The sequence below is a fragment of the Cavia porcellus genome, unplaced genomic scaffold (assembly GCF_034190915.1).
Source record: "Cavia porcellus strain 051 isolate PalLab524CR breed Dunkin Hartley unplaced genomic scaffold, mCavPor4.1 scaffold_10, whole genome shotgun sequence".
NCBI classification, from domain to species: Eukaryota; Metazoa; Chordata; class Mammalia; order Rodentia; family Caviidae; genus Cavia; species Cavia porcellus.
In genome coordinates, this window is record NW_026947493.1 from 776491 (window position 1) to 804225 (window position 27735).

Consider the following 27735-nt stretch of genomic DNA (forward strand, 5'->3'; position numbering starts at 1 on the left):
CCCCACTGTTCTGACATCTGCTGTGTCCAGCAACCCCTGCCAGGGGAGGAGGGCCCTGCGGCTAAGTCTCCATTGCAAAAACAAAGAGGACAGGGAACTGGGACTGGATAATGCTGAGCGTTAGGAATGATTTCCTTTAATCCTTTCCTCTGGCTTGGGAATGCAAAATATTATCCTTTTTGCCTGGAGATTTCCCTTCCCAAACATATTTGGCTCTGGCTAACATGAAGATGAGTCTGCATTCCTCCACACCACCTGGTCTCCAACTCTAAACTATTTGCAAAACACGAGACAGTGGCTCGCATGCCGTGGCTGGAGGTCAGCCGTGCGTCTGCCCAAGAGAACCTGCTGACAGGTGCCAGGCTGTATCTTACATGTCAGAGGCCGAACCCTGCACTTCACAGGGAAGCAGGTTCAGAAAGGCAGAGCAACTTTCCATGGGCCCATGGCAAGTTCGTGACCAAACTGACCTTAAAACTCAGGTCCCTGCATTCCTCTCCAAACTTCTGTTGGCTTCACTTCAGACTCTGCTGACTTCCAAACACATCTGCTGACCCGCTCAGCACGGCCTCAGACCCTGATAACCACCAGTTATGCCATACAAAATGACCGTCCCCACTACACAGCGTGGGGCCTGGACTATCATGGACCCCAGACAGACATTGATGGAAATGAGACCCATAGAGGGGGTCACACAGGAGTCATGGGGAATAAAGAGGATGGGAAGAAAAGCTGGAGACCTAACTCCCTCTTCTCCCTGGGCTTTATTTGCTCCTGTAACAAGGGTGTTTAACCCAACAGGATGGTTCTCAAACCCCATCAGCCTCTTAGGAGTATGTCTACTTTATGTAAAGGCTCTGAGCCTGTGAGATAAACAAGATTTGGAGACCAATAGACTATTTGATTCCTACCTCCCCTTAAATATGAAACCCTGGCCAAGTGTGGCAGCACATGCCCATGATTCAAGCACTCTGGGTGGCTGAGGCAGGAGGATGGCAAGTTTGAGCCTAGTTTGGGTAATTTAACAAGATCCTGTCTCAAGATTTGAAAGAGAAATTTTAAAAAGACTAGAAATGTAGCTCAGTGCAAAGACCCTGGGTGTAATCCCACAAAAATGCAATTCATTCATTTTGCTAAAACCCTCATAAGTCATTCGTCCTTGATAACCTATTGCTGGTGACTTGTGTGATGGGGAACTCCTGGCCCATGGGGATCAGACAGAAAGAAAATGAGGTGAGGTGACTGTCACACTCGGCGGCTGCAGTGCTGCCCCACGGCCGGGAATTGGCTGGGGGAAGCTGTCCCTCTGGGACTGGATCTGCGCCAGTCACTTGCGTGAAGCAGAGCCACCAGCTCTCAGGGCTGCTCCCTGGCTGAGGCTGGGCATGGCTTGGAGCTGCTTACTAAGCCCCTTTGCTCCCTGAGAGGCCAAGTGCAGGCCCAGCCTGCCGGCCATCAGGAAGACCTCGAGCAGGGAATAATCAAGTGACTATGTCAGAAAATAGGAATCTCCACCAGGACTACAGCGTGTTTGTTTATACCCTTGGCTGGTTGATGTCACGTGACACCACTCTGCCTACCAGCTTGTTCACGCAGCTCACCTCAGGTGCCTCATGTTCCCAGGGACTAGCTCCAGCCCACACACACATAATCACACTCCAAGTTCAGCCACTTCCTCACACGTTCTGTTCCCTGATAGTCCATCATTTAAGAACTAGGCTGCATCAGTTAGCAATTGCTATAATAATGGTGTGTAACAAGTAGTCCCTCAAAATCTCAATGATGCATAGCAGTCATTAAGTTCACATAGATAGGAGTCAGCTCCAAGCTAAGTTCAACTGGATGACCCTGAGTCCTCACTGAGATTGCTCATTAATAGGGAGACATGACCTTATGTCAGCTAGGCCAGCTGCTAAAGTGTCTGGTCCTCATCCCAGGTTCGAGAGATTAGCTAACCAAACACTTCTCCAACATAGATGAGCACACCACCACAGACAAGGCATCCTGGAACACAAGCTGGGAGTTGGCCCAGCCCAAAATCAAGTGGACAGGAAGATGTGCTCTGGAGGACAGAGGGTGTGGACACAGGAAAGTAAAAAAGAGGGACTGCTGTGCACCCCGGCTGTGCCATTTGCTGACCATTTGACTCATGGGGAGCATCGGACTCTCTGTGCCCTGGCTGTCTCCCTTGAATAGGAAGGAACTCGGTCCCACCTGCCTCTTAGGAGAAGGCGAATTAAGCTCACTTTTATCTCATTTGGAACACGAGGTTTTCCCCAGCAGCAGGCCGTCCACTTTGCTCAGGGAGCACGGGGTCTTTTCTCTCCCTGGCTGCAGTGGGCTTTTCTTGGGCCCTCCTAGGACAGAGGGAGGCAATACTAGAGAAGGGTGAGATCCGGAAAGCTGGGCCTTGACCCACTGGACGTGGGCAGGCCTGGGAGGGGCTACCGCAACGAGGATTCGGGAGCCAGCGAGGCGGCAGCACGCGTGAGCTGGTGCTGGTGGTGAAGGCTGGGAGGCTGGGAGGCCACCCCAGCACCGCCCGGCGTGTGGGGCCTGGCCGTGTGCTGGCCTCCACATCCTCATCATGCAGGGTCAGAGGCACTACTCAGTGTACAGCATAGGCCTTGCCGCAGGCAGCCCTGGGCCTGGTCCCCAGCATTACAGTTTATCCCTACCTAAACCTATGCCTGTACCTCTGCAGCTGTACATGAGGTGTGATTGAAAACGACAGTAAATGTTTACATTTTTTAAAAAGATTTGTAACCCGTCACCACGAGTCTCCCTCAAAATGTTCCCCTTGCTTCAAACACACTTAGCCCGTTGTCCTCGCTACTCTCTGAAGCGGTTCCGGAAGTCTTTTAAAAGCCTCTTTAGTTACACCACTGTGGCCACCTCCATGTCCTGAATCAGTTCCAAATCTTCAACTTTCATGGTTATTTGAGTTTGGGGAGGAACCAGAAGTGACCGGGAGGCAGAACTGGTGAGACAGCAGGTGAGGACGCAGCGCTGCTCCCCCAGGCCGCCTTCCTGGCAGGCCGTGCTTGCCGCAGCAGTGGCTGGATTGTAAATCGCACCTTGAGAAGACCCTCGGGAAAGAGGACGACCATAAGTGCTTCGGAAAGTGGTGGTAGCAGTGGGATAAAGGTGTTGGAAGTAAGTGCTGTGTAAATGTGCACATTGTTTTTGCTCTTGTGATCTTAAGTGGTAGAGGACTGTCAGCACCTAACTCTAGTGCCAGAGGTAAACTAAGGCGGAACAAACCAGCACATGCTGAGTCTGTCTGCATCTGCTGGACACACAGGAGATAAAAAGATAAGCATTTCATGGATGTCACACTGAAGAAGCTCAATAGAAGGAGGCAGGTGGGAAGCAACTGTACAGCAATGGAAGGTCCAGGTGGCCCATACTGAGGTGGTCCCAGAGGGAGGATTGCCTTGAAGCTGGCCTTGAAGCAGAAGGAGGAGGGACGGGAGGTCTGTGGGCTCCGTGAGCAGCACAGCAAAGGCCCTGAGCCAGCAGAGAACCAGAGCCAGGCATAGTCACAGAACCGCACACATCAGCCTCAGCAGGAGGACACGGAGCCAGACCTCTCGGTAGGGAATCCCCAAGTGCACACGGCAGGGACAAGATTGTTAAGATCGGGAGTGGGGAAAGCTTCGGGGAGGACTGTGTGACGTCGTGCCCAGGTGTGAGGGTGATGGGAAGTTTGTGAGAGACTCAGACAGGAGCGGCAAATGCCCAGGCCCCGGGGTAGAGGGGGCCTGGTGACTGGGCCGCGAGAAGCCCGAGGAAAATGCATATAAGATGCATCTGGGGAGGCTGAGGGTCTTGGGACCTCATGGAAAGTTTTAGGCTTTTTTCCCAAGGCCCCTGGAAAGTGTCTGGGAGAGGACAGCAGGCACATGGTACTTAGTTGACAGTAGCCATGGTCACATGTTGGCCATGTCCCTCAGCACTTGGGACTGTGGGTACCCACCTGCTGGGACATGGTGACCCCACCTTCCCCTGCTCTGAGTGAGTTTGAGAAGGATGCACCATATACACGGGTCACGTGATGTGTCCAGCTCTGGTCCCTCCTTAGGACTAACTGATGCCTGTTTTGTTTTGTTTTGCTTTTGTTTTTTGGTCTCTTTAAGACAGGATTTTGCTATGTAGTTCAGGCTGGCCTTGAACTGATTTTATAATCCAGGCCAACCTTGAACTAGCAGCAATCCTCCTGCCTTAGCCTCTCAAGTGCTGGAGTGATGGCTATGCGCCACCACACCTGACCTAACTGAAGGTTTTTAAAAAGTCAGCTCAGATTCTGAGCAGGGAGCTGTGATTCTGCCTCCTGTCCACAGAAGCACAGCCCAGGGACAGTGGGTAATTCCCCTTCTGTCACTGATCTCAAGAGCGAGAGACCTGCAAGCTGCCCAAGCAGGGTCCCCTATCTCTGCATTTGGCCTGGTGATGCCCATCGAAAACCGCTTTGTTGCGTTTTGTTGGTATTTGGGGGTCGTAAGTCTCTGAACAGAGTAGATTCCTGAGCATGAAAACCATGAGCCAACAAGAGAGCAGAGATCTGCTTGGGAGTCAAGCCTTTGGGAAAGATGGACTTGATGTCATTTTTAGGAAATCTGTTCCCTGGCTATGTTGGTTGGGTTGGTTTGGTTTGATCAGAAGCACATGACAGTTGGACTCTGGGGAAGAAATGAGCACTTTGGAACTCTAAGTCCCTTCCTGTGGCCAGGTTTCGCTCCTCCTGGCCCCAGGCAGGTGGGGTGAGGAAGGTGAGAGAGGCAAGGCCAGTCCTAGGACACAGCGCCACATAGGGGCACCCTGTGACAGAAGGGAGCGTAGGTAGCCTGCTGGGTCCTGGGCAGGGAGGAGGGACCTTTTCCTCTGAAATTCTGAGAGGGTGACCCGCCACCCCCAAACCACTCACTTATGTTCCTAGCTAATCTGTCCCCTGCTGAGCATTTCAGACAAATTATTTAACCGCCCGAGGCATGCTGGTCCATACCTCACAGGGTCAGTGTAAGATGAGCAGGTTGGCACCCAGAACGATGCCTGAACCATACCACATTTGTGAGCCAGTAAATGTGCAACATGCCTGTGACAAGTGCTCTGAGGGCCAGTGAGGCAGAGTAAGGGGACAAGAGTGTGGGCAGCCTGGGGACAGATATGATGGCGTAGAAATGGAGACTTGGAGCGGGACCAGGCAGGAGAGAGGAGGAAGAACACCCCAGGTAGAGAGGATTGCAGTGCTGAGGGAGACGGGGCAGGACAGGGCGCTCAAGGGACAGCAAGCAGGCTGGCCATGTGGCCGGTCGGAGGGAGGGGGGCCGGAAGTGAGGGGCAATGAGTGGGGATCACCTACTCCTGGTGATGGGAGTCTGGTTTCGGGGGCTGAGTGGGGTGGGAAGTGACCAGTGAGGGTGCAAGCTGAGGGGTGATGGATCCAGCAGGTCTCAGAAGGCTCCCCTGACCATGGCTGCACAGGAAACACTGGTAGATGACCCAGGCAGAGAAGACCCCAGAGACACAGTGACTTCCCTGGCCCTCTGTCCCCCGCAGGCTTCTACAGGGCAGGAGGTCTGGTTTTCCTGACAACCAGAACACACCTTCCTCCTTCAGCAAGGCATCTCCAGGGGCCTTCAGGGGACCAGAGAGGGTCCCTACCCCACAGTCAGGCTTGTGCACGTGTGTGTGTGTGTGTGTGTGTGCTGGTGCATGAATGTATTTTTGTGTGCACAGGCATGTATTCGTGTGTCCGCATGTGCATGCATATGTAGATATATGTGTGTATCTGTGAATGTGGGTGTGTATCTCTGTGTATGCATGGGTGTGCATGAATGTATACACACACGTGCATGTGGCAATTTGCATCGCCAGGGCTGATGCAAATGCCTGGTGTGGGCCAGCTTACCCTGCCTCACACCAGGGCCACAACCCCAAATCTGTGCGTCAGCCCAAGAATCATGAAGACAGTCAGCCGCTCCGTGGTCACTGGCTGCCACTGTCCCCGCTGTGCTGCCACGGGTACCACTCATGGCCCACACTGCTCTTGCCCCCAAAAGATCTTGACCTCAGGCTCTTTCTAAACCAGGTGGCACTGCCAGTCACCCCTGGCAAGCGAGGTGATGGGTACCTGCTTCCCTGGGCCACAGTCTTCCGGCTTCCCCCACCCCAGGTACTTTGATTCTGTGACTCCAGCTGGCCTCCACTTACCGGGCCAAAAAAAGAGAGGGTAAGAGAAGGTGGATGTCATCAAAGCACAATATATGCATTTTGGCAATGTCACAATGAAAGCGGTTAACTCTACGATTGACGTGCGTTAGTGGCCATCATTTTTGAAAAGAAAGAGCGGAGGAAAGTGCTTGCCTGAGTCCAATAGGCTGTGCTCAGGCGGGGCCCCTGGTGTCACCCGAACACAAGACCAGGTGGTCCCTGCCCAGGGAAGGAGGAGGAGGCCCCGGGCAGGTGGGCCAAGCTCTCTGACCCTCGGGTAGCCCTTTGCTGCCCATACCCTGAGGATGTTGTGAAAACTAAGTTACAACATGCGTGCACGTGTTCTTCCGAGTGTGTGAAGTGCCCTGCGTGGACAAGGGGAGGTGATGATGACAGTTTTGTTCTGCTGACTGCTTTTCACTTACCTGAAAGTTCTGGCGTGGCAGGATTCCGTCCTGAGGTTCCACAGCCTCAAATTCAGTGGTCCTGTCAGTGCTGACCACCAGGCAGGGGTGGAGCCTGAGAACAGACAGGGTCCTGAAAGTGCCTTGCGGAGCAAAGAATCACATGGTGGGTGACCGTGGTCCAGTTCTAAGACGCCCGGCCCTACTGCACCCCAGGCCAAAGCTCAGCCTCTCCCATGCTGTCCCCGGGGCATCTGCCAAGCATGGATTTGTGCTGCAGTGCCAAGCAGGTGGACACAGAAGAGGCCCAGTGTCAGGGTAACCCAGCTCTGAGGTAACTGATCCAGTGCCGCAGGCCCCACCTCACCCTTGAGAGCCCTGGCCCAGCCTCTTAAGAAAGACATTAACTCGTTGATGAGGGTGGAGCCCCAGGGTCCAAGCATCTCCTGGAAGCCAGCAGCGTCACACGGGACTCACAGTTCAGCACATTAAACCACAGCAACATTGTGCACGTGTGTGTTGATGTTTATTGTGATTTTTCCCAAAGAGGCGAAGCATTTGGCAGTCGACGACTGTGATGCAGCCACACAGGGAGACTCCGGAGGCCAAGACACAGGGTTAGGGGACTTCATCCTGCAAAGGCAGACAGAGCCTCGCACGCAGGCTCAGAGGAAGAGCTCAGGCGGTGGTGCCAGGGCCTGGGCCCAGAGGAGGTGGGAGGTCAGGTCCCTGACTCTGTCACAGTCAGAGAGGAGAGGAGGGAGGAGAAGAGAGGCAGAGGAGGCAGAGGAAGATGGGACCTACGGAAGTGGGGAGAGGCACGGTCAGAGGAAGGCACGGTGGGACAGGAAGTGGGCACTGTCTCCCCGGAAGACCAGCTCTCTGAGGGGGACCTGGGTGTGCATTCAGACTCCCCAAGGGCAGGGCTTCTGGACTCCCCAGGGCAGGGAGGTCTCCTCCAGCCAGACCTTCCGTGGTGGGAGAACCCACCACACCCCGGGCCAGGCCTCCAGCCTGCCTGACTCTGCTTTCCTCTTCTCCCCCCAGGATTCACAGACACCTTCAACATGGACACCAGGAGGCCGCGGGTCATCCTGGGCCCCAAGGCCGCCTTCTTTGGCTACACGGTACAGCAGCATGACATCGGTGGCAAGAAGTGGTGAGTAAGAGCGGGCACCCACACCCGCTCCCAGCCTGAGCCCGGTGCCTGGTGCAGCCTCAGGGTGCTGGGGACTGAGCCCGCATCCCAGTGCTCTGCTGAGTCCTCACCTGGCCAGTTTCCCGAGCCCTGCACCTCCTTGTCTGGGAACAGCACCTCTTCTGGATCATGTGACAAGGACAGCAGGCGGCTCTTGTACCCCCTGGGATTCTGCGCCTCATCAGGGGGTGGCACTTCTGCTCATGCCCTGTTGGAGACCAAGTTGGGGGTGGGAAGATCGCCATGGCTACTGACCCCCAAATGCTTTGCCTCTTGGGGAAAATCACAATATCCACACACAGGTGTGTGGCACTGCCCTAGCTTCCGTGGGCTTCGGCCCCAGCAAAGCTCATGCTGAAATGTGACTCCCAGTATGACGGTGTTGAGGGGTGGAGAGGCCATTAGGAGATGGGTAGGCCCTGGGGCTCCACCTCATGAATGGATTAATGTCTGTCTTAAGAGACCAGGTTAGGGCTCTCAAGAGTGAGGTGGGTTTTATGGAACTAGAGCAGGAGAATCAGAAAGAGGAGGGGTCTCCCTCCAGTGTCTAAAAACAACTTTGTTGAAACATATATCATCATATAATTCATTCATGTCAAGTGGGCAAGTCAGTGATTTTTAATTTACCAAGTTATGCAACCATCACCACAAATCAGTCTTAGACCACATGCACAACCCCAGGCTGACTCCTTGTGCCCCTCGACCAAAAATCCCTGTTCTCCTGTCTGACTGGTTTTTTAGCAGCAGGAAACAAGGTCCTGTTTCTTTCCTGGGATAGAAAGAACCAGGCTTGTGCTTTGGCCTGTTGGAAGCCTGTATGAGTCCATTTTTCTGTGGATATAACAAAAAAACTGAGGCTGGGGCTTTTAGAAAGAAAAGAGGTTTATTTAGTTCATGGTTTTGGAAGCTGACAGTCCCAGATTGGGTGGACTCAAGGCAACAGGTGCTAGAGATGTCACACAGTAACACAGAAAGCCACACAGCATCAGCAGCAGGCTTACTGCCATTGCTCAGTCTCATAAGAACTGATTCCACACCCCCAGGAACCTCTCCTGAAGGCAACAACTGGTGACCAATTACCCTGCCCTGTGTCCCACTTCTTTCTTTTGTCCTGGAATTGAACTCAGGACCTTGTGCTTGCCAGGCAGGCACTGTGCCACTGAGCTATTTCCCTGGCCTGTCTGACTTCTTAAAAGTCCCTACCTCGTCACCTTGTCATTGAGCTACATCCCTCGCTTTTTTCTATTTTTTCTTTGAGACAGGGTCTTACTAACTTGCTCAGGCTGGGCTGGAACTCGTAGCTTACAGATGTGAGGCACCTGGCTGTCTGGCATCTTCTCTCCAACACTGTGTCTGCGAAAGCACCGTGCTCCACACCCTCCATGATCCCGTGATCACGAGATCCCGCGATCCTTTGTATTGCTACACCACGGTTTTCTGTTTGCAATTGAACACCAAGGTCACTTGGGATGTCAGGAGCTACCGCTAAAGGAGATGCTGCCGACGCTCTTGGGAACAGACACACGTCTTCATTCTTGTTTGTACTCGAGGGTAGAAGTGCTTGGATGAATCATAGGTATATGATTAACTTTAGTAACATTTGCCAAGCATTCTTTCCCCTCAGCACTTCACCAGCTGAAACTCGCTCTAGTAAAATAAGAGAGTTCCAGTTGTCCGACGTCCTCACTAACCCACAGTACTGTCAGTCACTTTAATTGCAGCTGTTCCTGGGTGTACAGTGGATTCTCATTGTGGACTTTGCTTGCATTTCTCTACTGATGATGTGGAACAACTTTGGTGAATTAATTGGCCATTTTGATACTCATGTTTTGTGGTTTTATTTGTTTTTCCATAGTGTGTCATCAGGTCTTCTGTTCACTTTTTAAATAATGTTGTGTGTCTTCTTGTAGATTTGTAGGACAATAAAAATCTGTAGTCAGGCCTGGTAGCACATGCCTGTAACCCAGCGCTTGGAAGGCTGAGGCAGGATCTCTGGGAGTTCAGAGCTAACCTGCACTACATAGTGAGACCCTGTCTCAAAAAGAAAAAAGAAAAGTCTGTTCTGTATACAGGTCCTTTGTTAGAAATATCGCAATCTCTCTCCCACGGTCTACCTTGCTTTTTTGTGCTGTTAGTGGTAACTCTGATGAACAAAGGTGCTTAATTTTATCAAGGTCTAACTCAGTCATCTTTTATGGTTACTGACTTTTGTGTGTCCAATTTAAGAAGTCTTTGTGTCTCCCAAAATCATAAAAATATGGTCCTATGTTTTCTTCAAGAAGTTTGGTGCTTTTTCTTTCTCATTAAAATCAGTGACTCAGTTGCCTCTCTGTCTCTCCCTCCCTCTGCCTCAGTGGTAGGGCAGTGGGGATTGAATCCAAGGCCTTCTCACTGAGGTACGTCTCAGCCCTGAAAAAAGATTTTTTAAATTAAAATCAAGGTCTCCCTCATCACTAAACTGCCCAGGATGGACTCACGTTTGCAGTTCCTGTGCCCCCGTCTCTCGGAGTGCTGGAATTACAGGCATGTACCACACGCGCCCAGGCACCTGACCACCTCCTTCAGTTTTGGGGTAAGAAGTAAAATAAAGAGCACAGGTTTTAAGAACGTGGATACTCACTTGACTTGGCACTGATTTGTTATTGTTGTTGTCTACGTTTTAACTTTATACTGCTACATGTTTGTAGGACACATGATTACATTCATTATGGGAGCTTATAACATCCTTCAATTTTTAGTCCCTCTTCCCTTCTTGTCCCCTCCCCTCCCGCCTCTCTCCCTCATCTCTTTATCCCTTTCTCATGTACAAAAATTCTATTTTTGTTTTTATTTTTTATTTTGAGATATGATCTCACAAAATTGCCAGGTTGCCCAGAGTGTGTTCAGATTTATGATCCTCCTGCCTCAGCCTCCCAGAGTTCTGGGATTATAGGCTTGACACTGTTTCTCCCCACACACAAAACTCTAGTATTGTGTTTGTTAAAAATGGGGTGACCATATACATGTGGGTCTGTTTCTTATCTCTGTTCTGCTTGTCTATTGATTTAAATTTACACCAAAAAACAAATCCTTGTCACTGTAGCTTCAAACAGGTCTTGAAACAAACAAACAAAAAAAAGACAAAAACAAACAGGTCTTGAAGTCAAGCAGTATGAGTAGTAGGTTTGTTTTTCCTTGAAAATATTTTGTTACCTACCCGAGGTCTTTAGTTCCATATGAATCTTAAAACCAGCTTATCAATTTTCCCCCAATAAAAACGTGCTAAGATTTTGATTTGAGTTATACTGAATTTTATAGACTAGTGAAACCTTAATATTATTTGAGTCTTCCAATCCATGAACGTGTATATCCCCCTCATTCAGCTGTTAAGATTTCTGTCAACAGTGTTTTAAAGTTTTCATTGTAAATGTCTTGGATATTTTTTCTTGCATTAATTTCTATATATTTGTATTTTATTCTGTTAAAATGAAATGTTATTTCCTTTACCAATCTTTTTGATTCTACATAAAGATACAGTTGATTTTGTATATTTATTGTTTATTTCACAACTTTTCTAAAGTCGTTTCTTTCTAATAACTTGCTGGTGGATTTTTTGGATTTCCTGTGTATGCAATCAGATCGGGTGAAATAATTACAGTTTTTCTATCTTCTAACCTTCAAATCTTTATATTTCTGCCTAACTGTGATGGCTGAAACTTTCAGTGCAAAGGTAAATAGAAGTGGTGAAACCTTTCTTCTATTTCCATTATTAGAAGAAATTTTTCTGGTGTTCCATGATTAAATAATTAGATTCATCTGTTTGTTGTTAAGTATCTTCCGATGAAAGAAGTGTTTTTCTATTCCTAATTTTCTGGGGCTGGTTTTACAAAAGTTGTGAAGAGCTATTGAGCCTGATCAGATGTTCTTTTCTGGTTAGTTTGCAATAATTGAGATGACTCTGTGGTTCTTCATTCTGTTAATGGTATTAATTATATTTAGTGATTAGTTGAGATGAGGCTGTTACTGTGTGTTTGCTTTGTTTTTAGTATGTAACCAACTTGCCTCCTGTAAGTGTGATGGGCAATCTTCACTGTCCATTTGATTAGGTAGGAATTAATAAAGCACACGGCTGGATGTTTCTGTGGATGTTTCCAGCAGTGATCAGATCCTGAGTGCTGTCCTGCTGTCTCTGCTTCTGGCTGCCATGAGCCGAGCAATTTCTCTCCCCGATTCCTTTTCCACCCTGCTGTCTCTGCCTTGGAGCAGATTGCCATGGACTGAACCCTTTGCTGCCATGAGCCAAAATACACCTTCCCTCTGCTAAGTTGGGGATGTCAAGTATTCTGTGTCACTGATGGAAATGTGACCAACACATTGGCATAAATGTCACTTGTTGGCCATGTGGTCTCTCATGCATACTTAAGAATTCTGTTTTTATGAGACACTTTGTTCCTATTTTGTTCTGGGGAGGTGTGTTTTCATTTTGTAATACATTTGTCAGGTTTTGGCATTAGTTATTCAGACTATAAAATGTGTTGAAAAGTGTTCTCACTTTTACTGTTTCCTGGTAGAACATATGGTTTGTATTATTGCTTCTTTAAATGTTTAGGGAAACCACTAGTACAGCATCTGGAGTTTTCTTTGTGGAAAGATTTTTAATTACAGATTCAATTTCTTAAAGATAATGGACTCTTCAGGTTTCCTATTGTTTCTTAAGTTTGGTAACTTGTGTTTGTAATTTGTGTATAAATTTGTAATTTGTGTTTATAAGTAATATGTCTATTTCATTCAAACTTTATTGACCAAATATTACTTATTGGCCTCCTGTTTTTCCCTAATGTTTGCAAGAGCAATAGCAATGTCTTCATTTTTAATTTTCTTTATTGGTAATTTGTGGTGGTTTTTCTTTGTAGTGATCAGTCCTGTGAGTAAATCAATTTCATTAATATTTTCTAAGAATCAATTTTGGGTTTATTGATTTTTCTCTATTGAATCTGTTTTCTCTTTCATTGATTCTGTTCTTTTTAAAAATTATTTCTTTCCATATTCTGAATTTGTTTTGTCTTTTTTCTAGCTTCTCATTAAGTTGATTTTATTACTCTTTTTCTGATACATGTATATAAGCCCATAATTTCTTCTAAACATTTCTGTAGCTACATCCCACAACTTTCAATGTCCTCATTCTTAATCAGATTACAATAATCTTTAATTTCCATTGTGATTTCTTCTTTGACTCGTGAGTTAGAAATGTGTTGTTAAATTTCCAAATGTATGAAGATTCTTTAGTTATTTTACTGTTACAGTTCTAATTTAATTTCAGGTGATCAGAAGAGACAGTGTATAATTTAAATCCTTTAATATTTGTTAATACTTCCCATGTGACAGGAAATATGATCTATTTTAGTAAATTCTCAGCACACTTGAAAACTGTGGTTCTATATATTTTAAAGTACTTTTGTATTCTGTCAGGTCAATATGGTTGTGTGCCTCAAGTCACCTTCCTTCTTACTGATTTTTGTTAGCTGATTCTATCAATATCTGAGAAGTTTATTAAAATTCTCAGTTATATTTGGGGAGCTAATTATTACCCTTTTGCTTTCTATGACTTGAAGCTATTTAGGCAGGTACAAATTTAGGATTTTTGTTATATTTTCCTGTTGATTTAACCTATCTCTTTAATATTTTTCCTTGTTTACTCTGATACTAATATAGATGTTGTCTTTTGGCCAATTTTATGTGTGCTATCTTTTGACAACCTGTTTTTTCAACTTTTATGCATCTGTATTTAAAGCATTTCTTTTTCAAATAGCACATGGATTTTAAAATCCCTTCTGGGTGGACCAGGAGGATAAACAGGAAGCCAAAATCTACTCTTCCCATGAGCCAGTGGTAACTGTAGGCCAGGAGGAGAAACAGGAAGCCAATTTGACCTTCCCGTGAGCCAGTGGCAGCCATACGCTAAGAAGAGAAACAAGTGCCCTTCCTGTGAGCTAGTTCACTGGCTGGGAGGCGAGAAGAGCTGAACCCTCTTCCCATCCCACCCACAAGCAACCAGCTGATTCAGAGGAACGCAGACTGAGATGATAGCAACTCTGGTACAAAAACAACCTAATGCTTGCATTGTTTGATTGACTTTGTAGACCTAAACAAAGCACCTATTTAGAGGATAACAATATGCAATACAGCAAATATGGGGAATTTCCTTCTATCTTGTTTTTGAAATCCAATATTGTTCTCACTTTGCTTTGCTCTGCTTTATTGTTTCGTTTTATTCAGTGGTTGATTTTATTGCTTTGATGGTAGGGGCAGCAGTTTTGAAGATAACAAGAGGCATTGTTGTACCAATTGATGATTTCCTACTATTCCATTTTGCAGTCCTGTATCACTTTCACTGTTTTATTTTGATTGGCTTTATTGTGTTTTATTTTGTCTGGTTTTATTTTCTTTAAAATTAAGATAAAATAAGATCCATTCTGATAAACCTCAGTTACATTTAATATGATGGCTGATACATTGCACTGAAGTCTCTATTTGTCTCATTTGTTTATGGTCGCCATATTGGTCTTCTCTAATCTTTTATTTTTAATCGTTTAATTACTTTGGATGCTTTTGCTTCTCTGCCATTAGTTTTTTAGCTGGACCTTTTTTTATAAACCCTTGAGTGTTCACTATAGAAATTACAAGGTGCATTCTTGAATGATTTCAATCTATTTTATATTAGCATTTTTACCACTTTCCTAAATCACAGAAGAACTTTACAACAGTTTGACTCCAGTTACTCGTCTTATTATTGTGTTATTTTTGGTCATAGATTTTACCTCTGCATATATTATAAATGACGTGAGACCTTGTTGTTGTTGTTTAAACTTCCAGCATTGATGTCTGCTTAGCCACATAATTACCCTGTCTTCATTTTCTTCAACCAGTTTTTGTGCTATTGTGTCACATTTATTTTGGCAAAAAAAAAACCCTCATAACTTATTTAACATTTTTATAGCACAGACTGGTGAAAATGACCCTCCTAGCTTTGAAAATTGAATTTTTTTATTTATCTGAAAATACCAGTACTTCACTTCAATTTGCATCTTGTTGAGGTATAGAATACTAAGTTGGCAGTTTTTCTCTGAATGTTTTAAATTGCTGTTTATTGTTTTCTACCTTTATTTCGGTTGAGTTGTCTGTCAATCTCCCTTTTCATCATTCTTCTTTTGAATATATCATTTCCTCTTATTGCTTTATTCACTTTCAGTTTTAAAAATTTTTATTTTATTTATCTATCTCAATATTTATCTTTTTGAAACAGGGTCTCACTACACAGTTCAGGCTGGTCTTGAGCTCACTTTGTAGCCCAGGCTGGTCTCAAATTTACAGTGATCCTCCTGCCTCAGCCTCCCGAGTGCCGGGATTACAGGCACACACCACCACGCCCAGCTTCAATTTCAGCAGTTTGAACCTAAGTTTAGTTTTCTTCACATTTGTCCTCCTGAGTGTTTTCTAAACTTCTTGAACCCATGTTTGATATATTTCACTAGATTTAGAAAATTCTCCACCTTCATTTCAAGGATAGTTTTTCTTTTTTCCTTCCTAGGGTCCAATTGCTGTATGTGAGGATATCTTACCATGTTTCTTTTATCTCAGTTCTGTTTGTTAGTTTTCTCTACTTCAATTTTGATATTGTCTGTTGCCTTCAGCTATATCCACAATGCAGCTAAACTTTCCCATTGTCCTCATTGTTACACTTATTTTATTTTACAGGTCATGGATTTCCATTTAATCCTTTTTCAATTCTAATTTTGTCAAATAATCTCTTTATCCCACTTTTCCATCTTTTATTCTACAGTCATTTACTTTGAAATCCTTGTTGTTAACTCTAATATCTAGAGTAACCACTGTCTGCTTCTAATGACTTTTTTCTCATGACTGCCTGTCACTTTTCCTGATTCTTTGCTTATTCAGTAATTTTCTCTTCCATGCTGAACATTGTGGGTGACGCTCTAGAGAGGTTAGAGGTCTGTGCACTTCCTTTAGGGATGCTCTGTCTTGCTCTGCTGGTCGGAGCATATCCTGGGAACATCATCTCGGTCTCCCTAACGTGCGTGAGCCTCCGTGGAGCGGGTCTCACGTAGTTCTGTCCTTACTCTTGAGAGAGGGTCTTATCCTCAGAGCATAGATTTCCTGACATCCCAAATGAAAAGCCAGTGATGTTGGACATTTGTTCATATGTTTGTTTGCTGCTTGTATTTCTTCATCTGAGAAGTACATGTTTATCTCAGATGTCCAGTTTTGGGTTGGATCTTTGAATTTGGGGGGTCTGATATTTTTCAATTCTTTGTATGCTTTATATATAAGTCCTTTGTCTGAGGGACTGGTGGCTAAAATTTTTCTCATTCTGTGGGTTTTATTTTCACTCTGTTGGTGATTTCTTTTGATGTGCAAAAACTCTTTAATAAGATGAGATCCCAGTTGTTGATTCTTTGAAGTACTTTCTTGCAGTTTGCATTTTATTCCTGAACTTTTTACCTATCCCTATGTCTTTAAGATTTCTATCTTGTCTTTCAGTATATTTAGTATTTCAGTTTTAATATTTAGATCTTTGATCCATTTTGACTTTAGTGCATGGTGATAGACATGTGTCTAGTTTTAGTCTTCGGGAAACAGAAAATCAGTTTTTCAAGCACCATTTACTAAAGAGGCTATCTTTCTTCCAATGAAAATGTTTGGCCCCTTTGTCGATAAAGTGGCTGAGTATCATTGTAGTTGTGTCTGTGTCTTCTAATATGAGCCATTGACCCTCAGGTCTGGTTTTTTTGTTTGTTTGTTTGTTTGTTTGTTTTGTGTTTTTTTGCCAATACCATGCTGATTTTATCACAGTAGCTTTGTAGTATAATTTCAAGCCTGGGATTGTGATGCCTCCTGCTTTGCCTTTGTTACCCAGGATTGCCTTTGCTATTCTAGGTCTTTTATGGTTCTGTATGAATTTTAAGAATGTTTTCTCCAAATCTGTGAGATATACAAATGGCATTTTGATCAAATTCCATTAAATCTGTATAACAATTTTGGGCGTATGACCATTTCCACAGTGTTGGTTCTTCCTATCCAAAAGCAAAGGAATACACTAAGCCAGCTTTTCCAAGATAGAGTTTATTTTGACCACTCTTTGTTTATTAAGCATCTGTTCATACATTTTTCTAGACTCTGCAAAATCTTGGTGTGAGTAGACATGGTTCCACTCTTGAGTAATTCAAAAGCCAGTGAGGGAGGCAATACCATACCCTTGAAATAATTTAAAAGCAATACCAAGCCCTGCAGGACCTGGTACTCATTATATTCATCTGTGTGAGGTCACTTTCTCCATCCAGCTTTCTGGGTCCTTCTCCTCTCCTAGGATGACCTTCCCGTCCCTCCCAGGCTTCTCTCTGGTGGGCCATGTACTTTCCACATTGTGTTGGTTCCACAGAGGCTCGTGTCCCTCATTGGATCCCAGGCTCCTGCTGCCCCAGCCTGAGAAGGCAGAAATCCCCACTGGGGTCTCTAGAGGAGTTCTCGGGAGCAGGCTGTGAGTGGGGCTCTGATGTTAGGTTTGGAGGGGCAAGAAGTGATGGAAACTTGGTTGTTTCTGCCCAGCTGCCTGTGGCAGACGCAGGGTGGAGAAGAGCCGGGGCCACACAGGCAGCACTACAGCCACCGCAGCCCCGGGGCCCGAGTGTGTGCTTAGAGCATAGCTGAGCTGAGAGACAGAGAGAAGCCCTGGGGACCCGGGAACTGTGCTGCGTGCAGAAGGGATCTCAGTACCCACTGTGTGAGTTCACTGCTTGATCGCACCCCTCCCTACTTCCTCTGCCGGCCCCCACCTTCCCTGTCCTGCAGGCAGCTTTCCAAGGGCTGGATCCGGACAGAGGACCCTGTGTGTGTGAATCACGGAGAAAGAGAGGCCCGTGGTAGTGGCATCTGGGGGCACTGGCTGACTATGCAGGGCTACCAGGATGTGCATTCATTTGACTCCATGCAAAGGAACCTTAAGGAAGGTTAGGGTTAGGATTTTGGGGCAAGCCCTCATTCTCCCTATGCCTCTGCTTGCTCGAATGCCAAACACAAGGGACCCATGGGTCTCGGGATGCTGGGCAAGGCCAAGGATACCCAAAGTGTAATTAGCAAAGCAGGAAATGGTGATCGAGTTGCTTCCAGCAACGCCTTAAACCAAGCATTTGACCACATGGTTGAGGGACTCCCTGGGACCCAGACTCTTGCTGCCCCCTGGTGCAAGCCTGGCCATCACCCCAGGGCAGAGCCCGCACACCAGGCTGCACTGCATATACAGGCAGAGGAAACTGTTGCTGACAACTCCCAGCAGGTCCAACTGGAGACTGACCTCTGCCTCCCCCAAGAGCATCAGAGAGGAGACATCACTTCCCAGTCCCGAGTGCAGACCTAGGGTAATTCCCGAAGGAGCCCACAAGCTGTCACCCACCCAGGTGGCAATGCATCACCAGGCTGTGAGCCTCCTGGAAGGTCCAGGAACCCCAGGTAAGCAGCTGTAGGGCAAGCAGCCAGGGTGGTCACTCAGTGTTCCTGAGCATCCCCTTCTGCCCACCACACCCCCAACTTTGAGCTCAAACAAGGCCAACTTGGCTGTGCACCAGTGGCGCTGACATCTTTAACATTTCCCACACACTGGGAATTCAGTGGCAATAACAACATACGAGGACACACAGAAAGAAAAGAAAACAAATTCCTCTGGGGCTGAGTCTCTGCCCTGCTTTGGTAGCCTTGCGTACTTTCAGGAAAATGTAATCCACATGAATCTGATGCATTCACAATGCAGTGGCTAAGTCTGGTCAACTGTGAGCCATTAGATGCCCCTGTGGCTCCCAGTGGCATTGGCAGAACCCTGACCAGGCCTGTGTCCTCTGTGGATGGTGGTTGTGGTGCTGAGGAGTAACAGAGCTGGGCCCCACCAAGGTCAGCTGTGTCCACGATGTTGGGGGGCAGGAACCATGAGGTCCAAGGTGGACACCATTAGGACACCATGGGCTTTAAGAACATGAAGCTGTGGTGAGATGCCTGGGTACAGGTTAGGGACATGAGCAACCTTCTGAAAAGGAAGTGGGCTTGTCTCATTTTATACACATGGCAAACTGAGAACCAGGAGGGACATGCCTCTGAGCTGGACCCATTGGTGTAGTTAGGCCTGAAGGGACCCAGTGCAGAAGCAGCCCTGCCCCAAGGCTGGCCAGGAACCCACAGCCTCCGAATCAGCTTTGCTGATGCTGCAAGAGAGTCCAGGCAGGGGCATTCCTAGGGCTTAGCCCCTAGCACATCCACAAAGCCAGGTGGACAGGGTGGGCTGGGTCCAGTGGGAAAAGAGACAAATGCTCTGGAACCCTGATTCCAGCTGACAGATGTCCAGAAGACACATGGGGGACCCAGTGTTCACATGAGGGAGAGTCAGATTCATCATGGTGGGAAGTGGCCATGGGTGCACAAGGCAGCTTCAGTACCAGAGTAAAGAGGCGGTATTCGGGAGGCCATGGGGGCCCATTGGAGGTTTCGGAGCAGGTAGGCAGATAAGCAGAGTTGTAGTGGGCGGGGTGGGGTGGGGTGTATTTGGCACTCTGCAGAGGATGGAATTGAGGGAAGAGATTGGAGTAGGAGAGGCTGCTGGGGAGGCTGTAAAAGGCCAGGGAGCAGAGGGGATGCCTGAACTAAGAGCAGAGGCTTCACTTTAGAGGGTCCATTTAGCCTTTCAGTCAGCCCCACGGGAGCTCCCGTGCAGGATCCTGGGAATCCAGTGTGCTAAGCATTGCCAAGCGCCCCTGACGGAGCTGATCTCATGTCACTCAGTGCTGTGTGCGATGGAGGAGCGTGAGGCAGGCTTGGGGCCCAGGGGTGGTGGCTGAGGGTGAATGAGGCTGCTTCCGACAGACAGAGGTCAACCCATCACAGAGGAAAGGAAGAGCCTGAGATAACTGAGGATTTCTGAGCAGTTTCCAGGTTGAGAGAACTCAGAAGCCCGGGATGGGCAGGTGCTCGGAACCCTCCAGAAACAGTGTGGCAGGAGCAGAGTCAGCCTGGGCTAGAACAGAAGACGAGGCTGGAGACCCAAGAGAAGGGAGGAGCCTGGGGACTAGGCTTGCCCACAGGAAGACGGAGGCATCTTTGTCTTTGACATAAAAGTAAAACCCAGCAGCAGGGTGCAGGCTTTGAGGCAATGGGTGAGCAGAGCTGTAGACCCATTTGTGTAATGCATCCCAGGGACATCTGAGTGCAATGGATAGGGCAGGGAGAGGGACTGCAGCTTGGAGAGAGGCCGGGCCTCTCCGAATCCTGGGTGTCCTCCAGGGCAAGAGCCTCCCCTGGGGATAAGGAGTGTCTTAGGATAGCCCTCATAGCCCTGGCTTCATCCCCCCACCAGTCCCAGGGCCCTGGCAACCCCCCTGTCCCTCTGGGTTTGGTGGCTTCAGAGATGGACACGAGACAGAGAGGGTGACCTGGTCACCTGCCAGGGTCTGAAGCAAGACTTCCTCCAAGGCTAAGTGCAGGTCCTGGCCATGGCCATTGCTACCTCTGAAGTCACAGCTTCACATGGTGGACGGCACTAGTTGGACCTTCACTGAGGTGGACAGGGCAGGGAGGTCACTGCCCTACACATGCTCTCTGCTTCTGGGAGGCCAGACCAAGGACCTGGGGCCTGGGGTCAGGACCACCATGGCCTTGGCCTTTAACTGACCCCAATTATCTGAGGCAGAGGTGGCTTGGGGTGTAGGCACAGGAGGCGCAGGTGGACCCCACAGTCCCTTGGGTGACCCTTCAGGCTGCTCCATCCTCTGAGAGGAGAAGATCCTTAGAATTTGTCTGTCTGAACCCCTTTATTTTACCAGTGAGGACACTGAAGCCCTGCAATGGCGGAGTCTAGACCAAGGTCACACAGCAAAGGCAGTGGGAGGCCCAGGACAAAGCAGACCTCGCCTCCAGTCCCGTGTGGCTCCTACCTCCTGGGATGGTTCCACCTGGCCTAATCAGCACTCAGGTGACAAGTGCCACAGGGTTAGTCCACCACCATCCTGAGTCCCAGGTCTCAAAATTTACTAGAAGTTTTCCACCTATACTGATTTCTAATTTGGCCAAGGCCTTAATTTTTTTTTTAATTTTTTGAAACAAGGTCTCATTAAGCAGTTCACACTGGCCTTGAGCTCACTAAGTAGCCCCACCTGGCCTCAAACTCTCAGAAATCCTCCTGCCTGTGCCTCCTAAGGGCTGGGATCACAGGTGTGCACCACCACACCCGGCTTAGCCAAGATATTAGTTCTTTTATAGTGGCTTTGCGCATCAGCCTCCCAAGAAAGCAAGTGTTCACTAGTGTCCTCCCTAAGTCCAGAGGCCACTAACAGGAAGACTCCAGGCCGCCCCTGAGGACTAAATCCAGCCTCAGCCCCAGCCCCAGCCATAGGAAACTGATGCACCCTGTCCGCTCTCGGGCCGCTGTTTCTTCTTCTAGGAGGGGGGCTCTGCAGTATGAACTCAAAGGCTCTCACAAGGCAGGAGTGGAAGAGGACAGCAGTGCCCCTGGGGACAGAAGCTGGCTGTGTTGTCCCCTGCCTCAGAAGCGACCTGCTATCCAGGGAGAGGTTTCAAGGGCAGAGTGACAGGGCAGGAACAGTCACAGGCAGCCGGAGCCTGGGCCTCTGTGGAAATCTCCCCTGAGGAGCTCACTCACTCTTTTCCCGATGCGAGCTGGAGTGGGTGCCCAGCACCACTGCACATAAATGTCCCCTGCCGTGTTCCCTCAGAGCAAGTAAAGGCCCCACCGTGACTCCCTCTGGTTAAAGCATAAATCCCACAGCAGCACAGCCAGGGGTAGGATGAAACCATCCGAGACACAACGGCCAGAGAGAGAGAAGGGAGGGAGGGAGCTAGAGAGAAACTAGATTTGCAGAGAAACACTGGCCAGGGTCTGGACCCAGGCGCCCAGCAGACCCTGGCAGGCACCCGAGAAACAGAGGCAGCAGCCATGGAGCCCGGTAGAAGAAAATCCAGAGAGCTGCCCTCACTAGCCAGAGCTGGTACCCGCAGAGCTGGGAGGAGCCAGGAGTACCCAGGAGCCAGAGCCAGTGTGACTGTGTTTCTCTCCTCCTCATCTTCCTCCTCTTTCTCCTCCTTTTCCTTCTCCTCTTCCTCCTTCTCCTTCTCCTCTGTTTTTTAAAAAGTGTCAAACCAACACGAAGGCCCCAGGCTTCACAGAGTGTGTTAGTAAGAAGCCAGGTCACCCCTGCTGCACACAGCCCGATTACACAGAGCTGATATAAAGTCAGCCCTGTGGCCACAGGGGATCCTCCGTGCTGAACCCCAAAAGGCAGAGGGCCAACCATAGCATGCCTTCTGGGTAAGCAGATGCACAATCCTGGCAGTGGAAACACTGAAAAGCAAGCCTCCTGGTTTCTAACCTCCAAGAAAGAAAATAAATTGAGTTTGGGAAGCTCGAGGATGCCAGAGGGATTTGCCAAGTCAGCACCTTCTCCGTCGGCCTCTTCTCACTCCCCCCCTCAGGCGCCCCCACCTCCTCTCCTCCTCCAAAGCCTACCCTGTTCACTCTGGGACCCCTCCATCTGCCTAGGTTCTGTGCCTCACACGACAGGGAGGGTAAACAAGTGTGGGAATGTGCTCCTTCTCGAGTGGATTTCTGTAATTTTGTAGGTCTGCATTTTGGAGGCAAGTACCCTCTGTGTGAGCTGTGTGTGTCCATGAATCCAACCGGCCATGATAGAAAATAGTTCAGGGGTGGAGGAGGAAAGCGCTGAATCAAACAAATACATTTTCTTATCATTATTCCCCAATAGAAACATCTTAACAACTGTAAAGAATACACTTCAGCAGTACATTATTCCCCAAGCAATACATCCTAACAACCCTAGCCAAACACATAGTAATACATTGTTCCCTAGGTGGCACATTGTGACAACCCTAAATGATACACTGTAACAATGTTCTTCTTTGTGTGATACACTGTAATAACCCTAACTGGTACATTATCACCGTACATTATTTGCTAAACAATACATTATAACAGCATTTACCTTGAATTCGAAATTATAAACAATCTATGAATTAAAGTGTGCTGGAAAATTATTCAGTTGCATAGACTATATGCAAATACAGCACTTTTATGTAGGGATTTGAGCATTTGCAAATTTCAGGATTCATCCAGGTGTTAGAACCAAAGGATGACTACGCTTAGTTTTTAAGGACTCTTTAGCATTGTCATAAATTGTCATAAATGATGGTAGAGGGTACCAGTAGCCAGGTGATGGCTCTAGTATCTAACCTGTCCAATCAGGCAGGTTTCCCACAGATGTCACACTCACTGCAGCATGTGCCTCTGGCTAGGCTGTACCATGTAGAACACACAGCTCCTCACTGAAGCCTTCAGGTGCACGTGCATGGGTTAAGGTCACACACAACTGGAAAAACAAACCAATGTGCTATAAATGCCTTAGTTATAAATCTTAGCTGAGATAAATCATTGCTTAACCTAACCCTGGTTTTCCCCAGGCTTAAATAGAATACTTCTTTCTAACCTTCCCTGGATCCTGAAGAATCAAGGCATTCTATGAATTTTTGAACTGTTTCAAATTCTGTTTCTTCTATAATTTCTCTTCCCCACAACTGTGACACAAACACCTCGTGGTCCTGACAAGATGCTTGTTACTGGCCTGAGACCGTCTTGACAAGGTCTCTGTGGTTTTCTGCTGGGCTGCTATATCCTCCTCACTTTTCTTCTTAAATATCTTCTTCCTAGTTTAGCTAGAATGAATCAGCCTGAGCCAGTAACTCAGAGAGACACGGAGAGAGGAAGTGGCATGGAGGAAAAGCCAACAAGAGGAAAGGGGAAATGAGAGGGGGGAGGGAAGAGGGAAGGAGAAGAGCGGCCGGAAAATAAAGGTCTGAAAATGGGATGCAGAGGACAGGACAGGCCTGCCCACACCCCCACTTGCATTGGGGTGCATGGCCCCAGCCCACAGAAGGAGGAGGAAAGGGAGAGGAGGGGTCAAGGAGTCCGGGTGTGATCCATACTACCTCTCAGGGCCTCCCGCGACGTGGGGGCTGCAGGCCCTAGTGGGGCAGGCTGAGACTTCAGTCCTTCCCTTTGCAGAGCTGGGAAGGGCCGAGCCAGAGCAGAGCCAAGCGGGGAGGCCTGGCCACCCCACACACCCCAATAGCTGGCTTGGCAGTGGCTGCGCCTCTCTGTCCTGGCTTCCAGCCGCTGAGCCAGAGCCTCTGTAACCAGGAGGGGGACGGGTCCAGAGCACGATGACAGATGGGGCTCGCCATAGTTCAACCGAGTCCAAGGCTTTTTGTTTCTTTGTGGCATCTCAAAATAAGAGCTGTTCGGTAAGAACAGCCATTAGTCATAATGCAGGGGAGAGGAGGAGGAGGAGGAGGAGGAGGAGGAGGAGGAGGAGGAGGAGGAGGAGGAGGAGGAGAGTCGCAGTCCTGAACCAGATGGAAAGTACTTCGAAGAAGGAATCCACATGAGCAGTGCATCCCCGATGCCCCAAGGGCCGGCTTCCGTGCACAGAGCTCCTGCACCCCATCTGCTGCCCTGGGTGTGAACCAGGCCAGAGAGGGGCCCTCGAGCTGCCCCTTGGCCAGCAGGGACAACTGTCCTCCCTCTCACGGTTGTTGCTAGATAAGTGAGTTAATGTCCAGGGAAGCCTCTATTGCAATCCTTAGTACAGAAAAAATGCTCTTAAAATATATACACACCAATGCATTTGCTTATTCACATACAGGGCTTTGAAAACAGACAAGCAGATGGCCCACTGTTTGTTCAATTCTGTAAGGTGAATGCTGGGAATCGAACCCAGGACCTCACACACACAGGGAAGGCCTGGCAGGAGCAAACCCCTAGCCCTGTTCATGAGTTCTTAATAGGCCATTTTGCTTCCTGTGCCCAGGTGACCTCTTTTCTCTTAGTTCAAAGTCCAGTGATCTCTTAACTGTACAGCCCAGGACCTGGGTGTGGTGACACACATTCGTAATCCCTGCACTTGGGAGGCTGAGACAGGAGGACCACAGCAAGTTCAAGGTCAGCCTGGACTACACCGTGAGACCCTGTCTCAAAAACATCCAGAACATAATCACCTGGGAAAATCGACAAAGATTTCTCAGCCAGGGTCCAAAATCCAGCAGTACTTTCTAGGTGTGGTGCCTTGGGGTTGGCCTTTCCGGGTGCACACCCCGCTCTGGAGCCACTGGCATCACCCTTTGGGTCACCTCCTCCAGGCTCAAGAGTGACCCTCAATTCCTGGATTCCTGGGAGCCGCATAGAGGGACCCGGGAGCTGTGGGGCCGCACCTCGCACCTCTGCAGGCTCCTGGCCTGCAGGGAGCCCACGGACAGTTGCACAGAGCCGAGCTGGTCCAAGTCCCTCCTGACAGAGAAGGAAACTGAGGCTGGGAGGGCGGGCGCCTCGCCAGCGCACTCTGTCCAGCCGAGATGTCTCAGAGTTGACCATAAACGTGTCCCCGGGCCTCTTTCTGTGCTATCCAGGCACCATGAGCGTCTCGTGGTTGGGGAGAAATTCCGACATTCGGGGACTCGTTCTTCCCCCATCCCATGGGAGTCCGTCTCCCTGCGTGGCCACCCAGCAGGAATGGAGGCCGCGCCCCTGTACCATGCACAGCCCAGGCACTTTCCACGCCTGCCTGTGGGGACATCTGTGTAAACGCTGCCGTGGTTCTGTTTCATTTTCAGCGATGTCATTACACAACTGGAGGCAAAAAACCTTCAGAAAACAAACCAGGGCTTATCGGGCACTTTGAAAAGAGGAGAGAATTTCACACCGAGAGATTTTCAGGCTCATTTTCTAATAAGGGATGAACAACCACTTCTCTTGGGGAGGGGGATCAGGACACACCAAGGGTGGGGTCTATTGGCAGGGGGTGGCCCAGAAGAGCTCAGCCAAGTTCAGCTGGCAGCCACACCCCAAGAGGCAAAGCGCAGGCTCTGTTTGGCACAGTTGCTGCAAAACAAAAAAAGCCAGCCGTCTCCATCTTCCATTCACTTAGTCACTCAACAAACATCCTGGCTGTGTTCAAAGCACCGTGGCCACTGGACGAGGGAGGTCACTCACCCACATGCTCAAGACGTCTCTCTCTGCTGGGAGAGAAAAGACCCAAGAGGCACCAACAAATGGAGCGTCTTGAGTACCGAGAGTGCTTTGGGCTGAGGTGGAGGCAGGCTTCCTGGGGAAAGAGGAGGATGCAGGGCTTTGGCCAGAGAGTTTGGGATCCACGATGACAGAGACGGGCAGGGAGGACAGAGAGTGAGCGGCCAGGAAAAGCTGCCAGGTGTGGGAGGAGGGTTGGTGTGAGGCCAGTGTAGTAGGAAGATTTTCCTTATCGCAGGGAAAGTGCTGAGGCCACTCGAGGTCCCAGGAGTCAGATACTGGTCGGCATCTCCCACTGCCCACCCGTAAGCAATGAGGGGGCTGCCCTTCCTGTCCACACCAGGCCACCTGTGTCTGAGAGGCCTGCAGCCAGGCTCTGGCCCGGCTGCCATCCTTTCTTCCCACCCTTGGGCCCCTTGGCACAGTGCAGGTGAGGGCACGCAGCGGCCCCACAGCTGCACCTCTGAGCTCTGTGCACATCCCAAGTGTCCGCCAGACCGTGGCGAGGGTGGCACTGGTGCGGGCCTGCACTGAATGGACTGGGGAAGAGACTGGAAGCAGTTCCGGGCTGCCCAGGCAGAGGGACAGGGGCTCTGTGTGTCCTGTTCCCAACCCCAGGACTGCTCACCCCTCAGAAGGGCGCATGGACCCCAGCAAGGGCGCTTACCCCAGGGCCTAAAGGTGGCACCGGCCTGAATGCCGTGGGAAGGCCGTGTGTACAGTGAGCCAGCAGGCAGGCGCCATCCTGAGCCCTGTATGTGGAGCAGTTCCAGTTTCCAGATCCTCTCCTGGTCTGCATAGACGGCAGTCTACACCGTGTGCCAAGCTCGGGGTGCTGCAGGGCCAGGCTGAGACAGATTCCAGGATCTCCAGGCCCGCTCCCCGCAGCACGAGCGACGTATGGCGAACACCACTAACCTTTATCGTCAAAAAATAGCTGACTTACACTTCCAAAATAAGTTGGCACCTTCATGGACCTGTGAAAGTCAGGACTATTTGTACGTGTTTTCTTAGAGCCAAAAGAAACAAAAGCTTCTTTTATAACTTTTATTTTTATGAGCCTCGCGTGCAGCATGTAAAGATCGCAGCCATCGTGAACACAGCACCTCCCGGGCCTCCTTAAGCCGCTGCCCTCCTCCCTCCCGGCTCCATCTCATCCCCTTCCCATTTGCAAAAGATAAATATTATTTTTTAAGAAGTAGACAACCACGGCCAGGTGGGGTGGCGCACACCTGTGCTCTCAGCCCTGGGGAAGCTGAGACAGAAATAGCGCTGCAAATTCAAGTCCAGCCTGAACTACAGAAAACAAAGCAGAACCGCCCTGGCCCGGGGCTGCCCATCTCCTTCTGGGGCCTCCTAGCTTTGCCCTCACAGTTCCTTCCGTGGAGCCTCCAGCCCTGCGCACAGTGGCCCCTTCCTGACACAAGGCCGAGGGACCAGGACTGGTTACTCCCGGAAGCCGTGAGCAGCAAGGTGCCCAGCTCAGCTGGCTGCCGAGATGACCAGGCCCTACTTCCGGCCAGGTGGGTCCTTGCTCATTCTGCTCTCCTGGCCGGCCCGAGGGGCTGGAAGACAGCAGCGGCCTTGGGCTCTGGTGCTAAGCTGCAGGCTGTTGGTGACAGTCGCCTCACTTGGCCAGGTTCCCCAGATGTACGAGCCCTGTTCTTTGGTTCCTGCTGTGGACAAAAGCTATTCTGATGAAAAGACATACCCCAAACCCAACAGCCCCTGGTGCAAAGTGCCACAAGGAAAATGGGCAGGCTGGTGGCACCAGG

At 49.0% G+C, this 27735-nt stretch overlaps 1 protein-coding gene across 3 annotated transcripts in view; it reads left to right on the forward strand.

Moving 5' to 3' along the window:
- The window catches only part of Itga11 (integrin subunit alpha 11), a 95654-nt gene that overhangs the window by 14338 nt on the left and 53581 nt on the right, over positions 1-27735 (forward strand). For all 3 annotated transcript variants that reach the window (XM_013144020.2, XM_023561683.2, XM_013144022.2), the window contains exon 2: positions 7665-7776. In XM_013144020.2, coding sequence (XP_012999474.1) covers positions 7665-7776 — 112 coding nt within the window. The remainder of the gene's footprint in view (positions 1-7664; positions 7777-27735) is intronic.